The sequence below is a fragment of the Phacochoerus africanus genome, chromosome 2 (genome assembly GCF_016906955.1).
Source record: "Phacochoerus africanus isolate WHEZ1 chromosome 2, ROS_Pafr_v1, whole genome shotgun sequence".
Classification (NCBI taxonomy): Eukaryota; Metazoa; Chordata; class Mammalia; order Artiodactyla; family Suidae; genus Phacochoerus; species Phacochoerus africanus.
Window position 1 is genome coordinate 64302755 of NC_062545.1, and position 13527 is coordinate 64316281.

At 35.9% G+C, this 13527-nt stretch overlaps 1 protein-coding gene across 1 annotated transcript in view; it reads left to right on the forward strand.

Moving 5' to 3' along the window:
* KLHL32 (kelch like family member 32) overlaps positions 1-10669 on the forward strand; it is a 224746-nt gene extending 214077 nt beyond the window's left edge. The window contains exon 11 of the mRNA XM_047761350.1: positions 9044-10669. Coding sequence (XP_047617306.1) covers positions 9044-9205 — 162 coding nt within the window. The 3' untranslated portion in view covers positions 9206-10669. The remainder of the gene's footprint in view (positions 1-9043) is intronic.
* The last annotated feature ends 2858 nt before the right edge of the window (positions 10670-13527 follow it).

Genomic DNA, 13527 nt, shown 5'->3' on the forward strand with positions numbered 1-13527 from the left:
ATAACGCCCTTCTTTGTCTTTTGTTATAGACTTTGTTCAATTTTGTCTGATGTAAGTATTGCTATTCCAGCTTTTGGTTTCCATTTGCATGGAATTGCTTTTTCTATCTTCTCACTTTTCAGTCTATTTCTCTAGATCTGAAATGTCTTATAGGCAACATATATAAGGGTTTTTTTTTTTTTGGTATTCATTCAGCTACTCTTTGTCTTTGGGTTGAATAATTTAGTCTACTTACATTTAAAGTCATTAATGATATTTTTGTTAATTGCTTTTTAAAGTCTTTTTCGTTCCTTCCTCTTTCTCATGATTTAGCGACTATCTTTAGTGTTATGCTTAGATTCCTTTGTGCATGTGTATGTATGTATATCTATTACAGATTTTTGCTTTGTGGTTACTATGAGGTTTTAATTTTGCCATCTGTGTATATGAATGATTGTTTTAAATTGCTGATCTTTTAACTTCAAATGAAATGAACCCTGCATTTTTACTTTCTTTCTCTCATGATTATTATTTTTGGTGTTGTATTTTACTTCTAATTGTTTTGTGTATCTCTTTAACTGCTTACTGTGAATATAGATGTTTACTCCTTTTATCTTTTAACCTTGCTACTAGCTTTGTGTATGGACAATTTCTAATGTCTACTGTATGCATGCTTACGTTTACTAATGAATTTTTTTTTCTTTCATAATTTTCATGTTTCTAGTTGTGGCCTTTTCTTTCTCACTTAAAGAAGTTCGTTTAACCTTTTTTGTAAAGCTGGTTTGTTGATGCTGATCTCTTTTAGCCTTTGCTTTTCTTAAAACTTTTTCACCTCTCCATCAAATCTGAATGAGATCCTTACCAGGTAGACTATTCTTGTTTATAGGGGTTTCCCTTTCATCACTTAAAATATATTGTGACCCTCTCTTGACTGCAGTTTCTGCTGTAAAGTCAGCTGATAGCCTTATGAGAGTTCCTTCTATGTTATTTGTTGCTTTTCCCTGGCTGCTTTTAGTATTTTCTCTTAATCTTTAGTTTTTTTCATTTTAATTGCAGTGTGTTTTGGTGTATTTCTCTTTAGTTTAATCCTATATGGGACTCTCTGCCTTTCTGGACCTGGATGTCTGTTTCCCTTCCCAGGTTAGGGAAATTTTTAGGCATCATGTCTTCAAATGTATTCTCTGTTCCTCTCTCTTCTCCTCCTGGGATATCTATAATGCAACTATTAATGCACTTGATGTTGTCCTAGAGTCTCTTAAACAATTCTCATTTCTTTTCATTCATTGTGTTTAGTGTCAATAATTTCCACTATTCTGTCTTGGAATAGTTCACTATTCCAGTTAGTGAACTGGAAATCAGTGATCCATCCCTCTATGTAGTTTAGTCTACTATTGATTCCTCTTGTGTACTTTTCATTTCACTTATCATATTCTTCTCCTGTTTGGTTATTCTTCAGATTTTCTAACACGTTGTTAAAAACTTCTGACTTATCATTCTATGCATTCATTCTTTTCCTGAGCTCTCATATCATCTTTATAATCATTACTCAGAACTCTTTCATTTCCCTGTGTCCCAGCATTGCAACCCTCTCTCATCACCAGGGCTACATTCTCTAGATGTGTCCCTTATGTGCACTGACTACCTACTGTGGGTAGTCTGGTTGGCTTGGCTGACCCCCAATCCTATTAGTTGTCAGGCTTTCCTTTGGGCAGAGGCTGCTAACCACTGGTTGCAGAGCTGTGTCACAAGGAGGTTGGCTCTGTAACCCTGGGACTATTATTGGTGGGTGGAGTCAGGTTCCAGGAGTTCACAGGGCCTATTGCCCACCCACTTGTGGATAAAGCCAGGTCCTGGGGTCTGGTTGCCAGAGCTGCTATGACAGTTGGCTATGGGGTCCAGGGCTTTTGTTGGCTGATAGGTGAGGCCGGGGTCCACCCAGTCACAGGGCAGGGTCTGGCCTGCTAGTCTGTGGGCCAGGTCTGCAGGCTGTAGGGTGTTGTAACCCACCTGCTGGTAGGTGAGGTTGATTCCCAGACTAGAGCAGGTTCACTAATGGGTGGGGCTGGGGCCCAGCAGGATCTGGCTGGCTGGGGGTTGTGCTGGGTCCACAGGCTCTAAGGCTGCAATTGTTGTCTGAAAGGTAATGTCTGCCTCCTGGTGTGTGAGGCCGGCAGGGAGGCTAGGGACAGTTCACTGGAGGGTGGGGCCAGGTCCCAGAAGATTTTGGGGCTGGTATCTGCCCAGTCCTGGGTGGAGCTGAGTCCTAGGGTGTCTGGCTAGAAGGCCTTTAGGGTCTCAGTTCTAATGTCTTCAAACTACTGTGTGTGGCCAGGTCCCAGGGCTTCTCATGGACAGGGCCATTTCCACTAGACCCAGGAGATCTTAAGGCAGCCTGTCTGCTGGTAGGTAGGATGGTGTTCATGCCCAGTTAATTGGCCTGAGGTGTTCTAGCACTGGCACCTGTAAGATAAATCTTGAGGACAATAAGCTAGGAGGATTCCTTACTGGCACGTCCTAGCACCAGTGTCTACATGGTAGAACAAGCTCCTACAAATGGCTGCCACCATTGTCTTTGTTTCCAGGGTGAGCTGCAGTTGCCTCCTGCCTTCTAGGATACTCTGAAAGATCAGCAGGTCTGACCAAAGTTTCTTTCAATTACTGCGTCTCCTCTGGTACCCAGAGTATGTGAGATTTTGTGTACCCACTTTAAGCATAAGGTGTCTCTTCCCCCTACCCTCTGAGACTCACAAAAGTAAGCTCTACTGACCTTTAATGCCAAATACTCTGGGGACTCATCTTCCTGGTGGAAAACCCCTATACTGGGGAACACACTGTGGGGCTTGGACCCCACACTCCTTTGGGGAGAACCCCTGCAATTGTTATTCTGCTGTTTGTGGGTATGGAACTTGACTAAATTACAACTTTACACCTCTTACCTGTCTTGCCGTGGTTCCTTCCTTGTGTCTTTAGTTGTAGAAGATCTTTTCTGGTAGGTTCCAATCTTTTTAGTTGATAGTTGTTCTGCAAATAGTTGTAATTTTGGTGTGCTTATGAGAGAAAGTGAGCTCAGGATCTTCCTCCTGTGCCATCTTGGCTGATCTTGGGGCAGATCTCTTTGACATCAGTCTTAAGAATTTTATTTTATTTTTTTTGGATGTCTCTCCATTTCCTGGCATCTGGAGTAACTGGGATTATTCCTTCTACTTTTAACCTCTCCCTTTCTGAAATTTTCCCCTTTTGATATGTCTAGCTAGTTTATTATCATTTTTAAAAAGTGGCTTTTAGCTTTATTGGCCTTTTCTGTTGTCTTTTTGATCTCTTTTTCATTTGTTTCCACTTTGATTCTTTAATTCCTTCCTTCTACTAACTTTTGGCTTAGTTTGTTCTTTTCTAGTTCCTTGAGGTATAAAGTTAGAGTGCTTATTTGAGCTTTTTTTCTTAATGTAGGCATGTATTGCTGTGATCTTTCCTTGAACAGCTTTTGCTGTATCCCATAACTTGTAGTATGTTGTATTTCCATATTAATTTGCCTGAAGATTTTTTGACTTTTTTGATTTCTTCTTTGGTCATTTTTTGTTTTGTTTTGTTCAGTAGCATGTTAATTGATCTCTACATTTTTTTGAATTTTTCAGTTCTCTTGTCATTGATTTGTTTCTATACCATTGTGGTTGGAAAGGATTCTTGATATGATTTTAGGCTCAAATTTATTAAGACTGGTTTTGTGGTCTAACATGATATATATGCACACATATATGGCTTAGGATAAATATATAGAGATATATATAGATATAGACTCTCTCAGAATACTTTCTTCCTAAGCATAAATGCAACATTTACAAAAACCAATCATATACTAGGGTTAAGGTTAAGAAGACTTCAGCAGATTTCAAAAATTAAGTATTATGCAGACTCTGATCTCTTAACTGCACTGTATTAAGTTAGAACTTAAAGTAGAAGGAAAGAGAAAGTACAGTGAGAGGAAAAGCCCAGAAACAAACCCATGCACTTATGGTCAATTATTCTACAATAAAAGAGGCAAGAATGGAGAAAGAGTCTCTTCAGTAAGTGATGCTGGGAAAATTGGATGGCTACATGTAAAAGAATGAAATTAGAACATTCTCTAACACCATAAACCAAAACAAACTCAAAATGGATTAAAGACCTATATGTAAAACCATATACTATAAAACTCTTAGGAGAAAACAAAGAACATTTTTTGACATAAATCACAGCAACATCTTTTTGGACCTGTCATTGAGAGTAATGGAAATAAATACAAAAATAAACAAATGGGACTGAAATAAACCTAAAAGCTTTTGCATAGCAAAGGAAACCATAAACAAAAACAAAGACAACCTACAGAATGGGAGAAAAAAATTTCAAATGATGCGACTGACGAGGGATTAATCTCCAAAATATGCAAATAATGTATACAGCTCAATATCAAAAATACAAACAACTCAACCAAAAAAGTGGGCAGGAGTTCCTATTGTGGTTCAGAGGTAACAAACCTGACTAGTATCCATGAGGATGCGGTTTCAATCCCTGGCCCTGCTCAGTGGGTTAAGGATTTGGCATTGCCAGAGGCTGTGGTGTAAGTCACAGATGTGGCTTGGATTCTGCATTGCTGTGGTTGTGGCATAGGCTGGTAGCTGCAGTTCCAATTCGACCCTAGCCTGGGAACTTCCATGTACTGCAGGTGTAGCTCTTTAAAAAAAAAAAAAAAAAAGAAATGCAGGTGAGAAGGGGCAGAAGTAGACATTTCTCCACAAAAGACACAGAGATGGCCAAGAAGCACATGAAAATATGCTCAACATGGCTAGTTATTAGAGAAATGTAGATCAAAACTATCACCTCACAGTGGTCAGAATGGCCATCATTAAAAAAAGTCTATAAATAATAAATGCTGGAGAGAGTGTGGAGGAAAAGGACCCTCCTCCACTATTGGTGGGAATCCAAATTGGTACAGCCACTATGGAGAACAGTATAGAGGTTCCTTAAAAACTAAACATAGAGTTACAGTATGACCCTAAACCAGGAGTGGTGCACATACCCAGAGAAAACCATAAATCGAAAAGATATATGCACTCCAGTGTTCACATAAGCATTATTTACAGCAGGAAAGACATGGAAGTAACCTAAATGTCCGTCAACAGAGGAATGGATAAAGAAGATGTAGTATATATGCACGATGGACTACTACTCAGACATAAAAAGGGAATGAAATAATGCCATTTGCAGCAACATGGGTAAATCTTGAGATTATCATACTAAGTAAGCTAGACAAAGACAAATATCACATGATCTAGTTTATACGTGGAATCTAATCTATACAAAACAGAGTAGACCCACAGACATAGAAAACAAACGTATGGCTACCAAAGGGGAAAGAGGAGGAGGAATATGTTCTGAGTTTGGGATTAACATATACTATTAAAGCCCACAAGTTGGTTCTTTGAAAAACAATATAAGTCTTTAGTGGAGTTTTTAGTTAATTGAAATCTGCCTTTTACTAGAGCTTGGTCCACCCTTTTGGATAACAGTTTTCTTTTAAGGAATGCTTCGAGTCTTTCATCTATGCAGTTGTTAGTCTTCACTGTTTTGGGGGTTTCTTTTTATTTTGTACTTTTCAGAATTGTCAGACACTGAAATGGGCAACAGGCATTGCTGTGTAATGCTGGGACCTTGATTTTTAAGTGGCTTTGGAACCCTACATTTGACTACTTAACCAATGAAAACATGTTTGGGTAATAAAGATGCGAATTTTAAAAACACTAATGGGTATATTTCCATTCATTGTTACATTAAATCAGCTCAAGGAATAGAAATCAAGTTAGAATGGTCACTAATCATATACACTAATTAACTCATGACTTCTGGCTGTTCCTAAACAAACATCTATCCTCAAAAGATGAAGGGGTACATGTGTATATTTTAAACCACTGACGAGTAGCCCCAGGATTCGGGTGATTCTAAAAGAGGCGATTCATAAATGTTTTAATCAGTGCCTATGTCAGTGGAATAAATTTTATCTCTGAAATTGGACAATAAAATATTCTATTACATTTGCTTTTTTTTAAAAAAAGTCAGCATTATTGTTAGTTCTGTGTTTCAGTAGTTATTTTCATGTACAAAATCAATCATTTCTGCAAATGCTCTGTTTATTCCCTTGGCTGGCACGCTAATCCCACAAAGCACAGATAAATTTGACAAAGGCTTTTAGAGCCTTTACTGCTTATAGATTATAAGTTCATATAAGCATATGGACTGTCAAAGAGATGTCTGGAATGGAGGTCTTCATGGAAACAGACTCATCATATATCCTATCTTTCATTTTTGTTATTGACAATTGGTTATGTTATTCATTTAAACTATGGTTGTGCAATCTCAAAATTTTTTTGGTCACTACAGAATTGTTTATTTTGGTTCATTAACAGAAATATATTGATGGTTGGAGAGACTAGCTGAATGTTCAAAAGCGAGCCATTTCTTTACTGCTTGCTGGAAGAATATCAACAGAGAAGTAAGATAATGAGAGACAGAGTGTTCATGAGAAGATGCTGATTAAGACAGTAGAAATTCTGAAGCATGAATCAGCAGGTTGCAATATACAAGAAAGAGTAGTAGATAAAATAGTATACATGTTAAAAATATCAAAGTTTAAATTTTTCGTAAGTCACAAATCTATAGAATCCTTGGATTCTAAAGGCATGGTTAAGATTAATGAAGGTCACACTTAAATAGTTCATAGATTGGTCCACTAACTTCCTGGACTAAAGTTTTTTTTTTTTTTTTCCCTCTTGAAAATACTAGCCAATAACTTGTCTCATTAGATTGACCCTTCTGGACTCTCATAAAAGCTTATTTGTCATTTGTAGGATTTAGCCACACAGGGATGAGGCATGTTGAGAAAGTGTACTATTTTGTTTTCTAGTACTTGACTTAGCATGGACTATTTGATCCATTACAAGGGCAACCCATACAAGAAAAAAGCTGAGATGCTCTTAAATTAATACTTGTTTAAAGATTGAGATTTGGATTTGTTGGTAATACTGACTTGTGGAAAATATTACGAATAGACTGCTGAGGAGAGTCAGGCGCCCTTGTTTATTCAGCGAAGGTGTAAGCTAATGCCTGGCACAGAGGTTGACTCTCATGTGGTACTCTGAGGATGGCAGGCAGCATGTGAGGAGCAGCTGCCTGAGTGTGCAAGTGATTAGTCTGCATTTCCAGATCACCTCCATTGCTATTGATTTGTGATTACTTCCTTTGGGCTGGAGGATATGTTGCCAAGCTGGCACCTCCTTCTCCCAAACGCCTTCTTTCTGCCAGTTTACAGGGGAGTGTTTTGGAGAAAAACTGCCAAGACTCCCTTTTCCCATCTCACAGATTAAATAAATTGCATCTGCTTAACATATGTAGTCTCTGTTGGCCCAGGGAACCAGACAAGACTCCCTGGACAATGACCTCAGCTGATGTATTTTGTCTTCTAAAAATGTATTCAGCTAGGGAGGGGATGTCACAAATGGCATGAAATCCTGGCTCTTTCTTGGGTTGCAACCTTGAGCTAAAATATTGGCTCCCCCACTTACTAGCCATGTGACCTTGAGCAAGTCACTGAACTTTCTTTGTATCTCAGTTTTCTTCTCTGCAACTTCAAAGACAACAATCTTATATAGATGAGGTAACTATTGAAGGAGCTCTACTTTCTATAATGAAATATAGTTAAAATCCCCTTGGAATTTTCCTTTTTCTCAAAAGGTGGGAGAATAATCCTGTCAAATTGATCTTAAACTTTCTCCAGGAAAGCAGACATAAGCAAGTAATCAAAAATGCTTGAAAATGAATGGGGGAGACATGCTCTACTCAGTCAAAAGAACTGTAAATGTGGTACTGTGGGGAGATAAATCAAGGAAAGAGAACAATGAAAAATTTGTATGTAGCATATATTAGGACTATTTAAACTTAGTAGTGACAGGGCATATTGTTCAATAAACAGGATGGGATGGCTAAATGTCCATTTAGGGAGAAAAAAAAGCTGTAATTTTGATCTTCTATTCTAGGCCTTAGTGATTTCCTCTTTTATGAGCTTAGATTCCCCAGGTCTTGAGGGCCCCTTTCATCTAAAATAATGCATTATTGCATTAAAGGCTTAAGAACTGTCCACTTAGGTAAGAGATAAAGGCATGAGAGTAGGTAAAATTAAGAAGAGTACCAAGGGGTCTGTGATTGGAATACTGGGGCTTGCCTACATCTAGAATGCAGGTGGAAGAAGTGGACCAAGGGTGGCTAGCAACAGGCCAATGACAGTGATAAATTTTTGTTTAGGTCATGGGACCCAAGGAAAGAAAGGTTTTAAATGAAGGTAGAGGAAGGTCATAGGAAGAGAGGTTAAGATGATTGAGGGTTGGAAGGAACAATATGCTTTAAACAAATAGGACAGGATCAACTGTCCTTAAGAAAGGATTTTCCTAGTACTAAGCTTAAGCCAGAATCAGTGAGGTGACAGCAGGCACAGACTAACAAAAAGAATCTTTTCTTATAAACTTAAAGGGGAATAACTGGGGGAAAATGTCCAGAATCAAGTGATTTTTCTGAATCTGCTACTAAGCTGTGCTATAATATTTTACGTGCTAGGCAATGAGCTAGATCACCAATTTTCAGAGCAAAGCTGCAAGGTCAATGTTGTTTTCATTTTATAGATGAGGATTTGTAAGCCAGCATTTGAAGACACTAATTTGGGCAAACTGCTTAACCCAATCTAAGGTAGTTTTATTAGAGGAGGATAATGCTACCTACCTCAACACTGTTGTGAAGATTACATGATTATAAATATATCTGTGTGTATATATATAGATATATATATGCATAAACATAAACATATAGAATAGCACTTTGCAAGAACTTAATACATATTTCTGGTAATTACACCATGAGAAAAATAGCAATGTGTAGGGTGTAGTCATGGTGGCATAACTGAATTTAACTTCAGGCTTTCTTTTATGTGTACACAGCTTTATTTGAATGACCATCATTTAATGTATAGGTTTCTCCTCTTTTGTAGGTATTGGATGTGAGTAGAGAAGGCAAAGAAGAAGTATTCTATGGGCCTACACTCCCCTTTGCTTCTAATGGAATTGCAGCATGCTTCCTCCCAGCTCCGTATTTCACATGCCCTAACCTCCAGACTCTTCAAGTGCCTCATCACAGGATTGGCACCATCTGAAAAGCCAATGCTCTCTTAATAACCATCATGAACAGGAGGGGGGGAAAAAAAAAAAAGGTCTGACTTTTGGATACTGGGCATGAAAATACTCAGTGCTTCCTTGTTATTTTCTAGGCCTTTTATTCAGATAAACACTAGCAAAAAATGAACAGTTTTCTAAAATACACGTTATTGAAAATACCTGTCACCTTTCTCAGTGTGTGTCAATATACAATATGTATGACTTTTATTGTGATGACGCTTAATGCCAACTCAATGGTCCATGGGTCTTTGGAACATTCTTTGTATACTTTGTCTAATCAGTGCTGTCCAGGATGTTACACTCTTAGTAAGGCATTTTTTTTTTTTTTCCATCAATGATCTTAAAAAAAATTGTTAGTACTTAATCCCCTTACTACTTAAACCTGAGTTTGTAATTTTTCCTTTAAAAATTTAATATTATACAGCCCTGCTCAGTAGAGACTCACCATTATGACATCATAAATTTTTAAATGCCATATTTTATTCAAGGTAATACGAATAATAGAAGTACACTGGAATAGCAGATGGAATACACAGATTTTTCACCGTGATTGCTCTGTGACCTTGGGCCAGGAGCTTAACTATACAGTGCTTCACTTTTCCCACTTTCTAAGGTGGGCAATTATTGATTTCCATATTAATTCAGAAGAATGTTGTGAGGATTAGGCAAATGCTCTAAAGTACTTTGCCTAAGAAAAAAAAATGTCACTCAAATTACAAGGTATTTTACTGTCTTTAGAAACTTGTAAGGGAACAGGAGACTATTTTTGAGGTTTAGAAATTACTGGATAGAACTTGGAACATATGTTGTGAAATAAATGATTCTGAAAAGCATGTGAAAGAGAAATGCTAATTAGGAAAAAGGGAGTTTACCAAAGCCAAAGATTCCTGCACTTGTACAAATCCCTGCCTCAAATAATAAGTCTCTCGAACATTTTATTTAAGCTCATTTAGTGAAAAATGACATTTTAAAGCACAAAAAAATTAGTTGTGCTAATTTTGGTAACATAAAGTGCTTTGACATAAATTTGAACCTAGAATCAGTAGTTCTTATAAAAGTTTTTCCACTTTGTTAAAGGTTATGTCAATCTTAAGTGCTTGTGGAATTCTTCACCACCACCAATACATATTTTATTACTACCACTTTTAATAATGCATAAGGATTTTTTTAGGCTAGGTTTTTGGATTTGCTTTGTCTATAACAAAAAATAAAAAAATAAAACAACTCAATAATCGTATTTGGACAAAATTCGAGGTATAAAGTGAGTTTCCCCCCCTTTCTCTAATCTTGTTAGGATCTAAGTCATCTTTATTAAAAGGAAGATTTGACTTTTTCCCTTGGCATAGTTTAATCATTCTGCAATCCCTGTCTTATGGGAAACTGTTATTTTATTCATGTATCCACTTTTAGTAAATTATAAGTGAATAAAAATATTTTTATCCTAAATACAGAATTCACTAATTTTATACATTAAAAGATACCTAAAAGATTAATTTATATATATATAATTTCAGGTATTCAGATTAAAGGGTGGGAGGGGAGGCTAGGGGTAAGAAAAAAAAGGTAATTTTTTTTTAAAGAACGGAGATTTAGTTTAGACAAACAAAAAAATCTTAAGAGTATTTGTAAAGTTCTGAAAATTGAAAATTGATATTTAGAAGGAAGACAGTCTCTTTAAAAGATATAAACCTCTAAACTTAATTTTTAAAATGTCTTACCAAGTCAGGAAAATGGACTCCAGCACTTCAGAAATCTTTTCAACAAGGACCTAAACAAGAATTATTGCAGATTTACTAAAATTTTACTTGACACATCTATTTTCTCTCCAGCAGTTTTACCTTATAAAACAATCTGTTTTTAATTCTAGACCTTCTATCCAATTAAATGGAAGGGAAGTGGTCTAAAAGTAAGCTTGCTTGACTGACAACAGAAAGACAGCCTGAGATTATTATTATTTTGGTCTTTTTAGGGCCACACCTGTGGCACATGGACGTTCCCAGGCTAGGGATCAAATTAAAGCTGCAGCTGCCATCTATGCCACAGCAATGCCAGATCCACACTGCGTCTGCGACCTACATCACAGCTCATGGCAACGTGAGATCCTCAACCCACTGAGTGGGGCCAGGGATTGAACCTGGGTCCTGTGGATACTAGCTGGGTTTGTTACCACTGAGCCACAATGGGAACTCCTATTCTTAATCAGAACATGTTAGCAAACCTTTCTTCAGTGAAATTTAATGTATTATTCACTAATATTACAGAATTGAAGTCAGAATTTTTAAGTTTTGCATAGTTTTTCAAAACATAATTATAGCCAAAGAACTGTGTCGAAAGTACATCCATCTCCTAAGAAGAAAAAACTCTAACCACTTATAATTTGATCCTTTTCCTTGAATTATCAATCATGAGTTTATAAGAAAAATTCTAGAAAGTAGTGTTTGATCACATAAACCAAATTCCATTGAAACTATTCAAATATATTTTTCCATTTAAGTGAACTATCCTACAGTAATGCTTCTTTTGTTTTTGCTCATCAAACTTAAAGACCACATTGTATTTATATTTGAATTTCCATAAGAAGACCATGAAACTTCCAACAATTTTAACATCATTTCAAGACTTAAAAGCAGTAAAACAGATACTAGCAGTATTCTTATTGTAGGAGGAAAAGCCAGAAGAGACATAGAATCTCTAAAATAATGTGTATGTATGTGAAATGCAATAAAGTTCCTTAGATCCTTAACAAAATGCCACGTGGTTATGGTTAGGATATTTTTCATACTTTTTCATATTTTCCCCACAGTTTAACTACATGTATATTATATACCCTTCAGCCATTATATACCCTTACCTTTTCAGTGGCTGAAAAACTTAACTTTCTTTTGTTTTATAGCACAGAGGGTATAAGAGCAAAATGAATAAAATAAAAATTATTCCTCCAGGTAACATGGTTCATTTTTATTTTTATTTTCAAAGAGTCAGCTGTCATAAAAAGGGGGTTGAATAATCAATGTTGTGTGTAAGTTGAGTATATACATTAATTATATATCATTACTACATAACACAAATAACTTAAAACATGCATAAAAAAAGAAGAATGCCCAGAATTTTTCTAAAAGCAGACTTTACAAATGCAATAAACTGGATAACTATCAGCACACCAAACACTTTAATAAGGAGAAATTGATAAATTCCAATCATTTGGTACTGATTTTGGTAACCTTACCAATACAGTTTATCACAAAATCAAAATATAAATCTCATCTTATTAAATATGTGAAAGAATATGCTATTTTGCTAGGTTCCCAAACCAACTGTTTAAGCCAAACAAGGGATGTTATTTATACTAGCATACTATACATTTGATTGACAAGGCAATTGTTTTAACCCTTTAAGGAGTAGGCAGGAAATCGGATTTTGAAAATGTAAGATTTATGTAAAAATTCCAGCATTCAAAAAGCACTGGTTTAGAACAGATAGCACAGTTTTGGGTGAAGTTTCTATGATATCTACCTTTATCTTTGAAACACAAGTGCTACGTTAATGTGTAGGATTTAAACAAGATAGGTTTTTTAAAGGTGTTTTCTACCTGCAGAGGACTGTCAAATTTTTATATGACATATAATCATAACAAAGGGGAGGTAAAAATAAAAACTGTCAAAGATTCTGTTAAAGTACATGGAAATGGGCCCATGTAACTAGTTAAGAACAAAGTTGTTTTAAAAATTTGTGATGAAGCATTGAAGATGACAATGTGTAATGAAAACATAGTAACAACTCATTAATCATTATTTTTTTACATACCAAAAAATAAAGAAAAAGTCAAATATGCTTAGGAAGAAAAGAAAATATGCTAGGTATAAGTAATATATAAAAGTTTTAAACTATGAAACTCTTCTGATACAAGTGAATTCAATACTGAATGAGTTTTGTACAGAGAGAATACTCCATGTTTTTTTCTCTCCTATGGAAATCTAAGTAAATGTTCAATTGAAATTTAAATCATAACCAAATATGAGTGTTTAATAAAGTCTTTTCATCACTCTTTGTCCTTCAATCATCTCTTTTATGCTCCATGTGATATTTTAAAGAAATTTTTTGACTAGAATACTTATGTATTCAACATGTATATTTTAATTTTTTTCCTATTTAAATGTCTTAAGGTTGTTAGGTTTCTATAGAAATGATGGGATTCTAAGTTGGCAAACTGAATGGGGCCCATGGTTTAGAATGAAAATGTCATTTAGAAGAAGCAGCTAAGACATTCTAGTTCCTTTTGAGGTTAGAAAAGGTTAGAGAA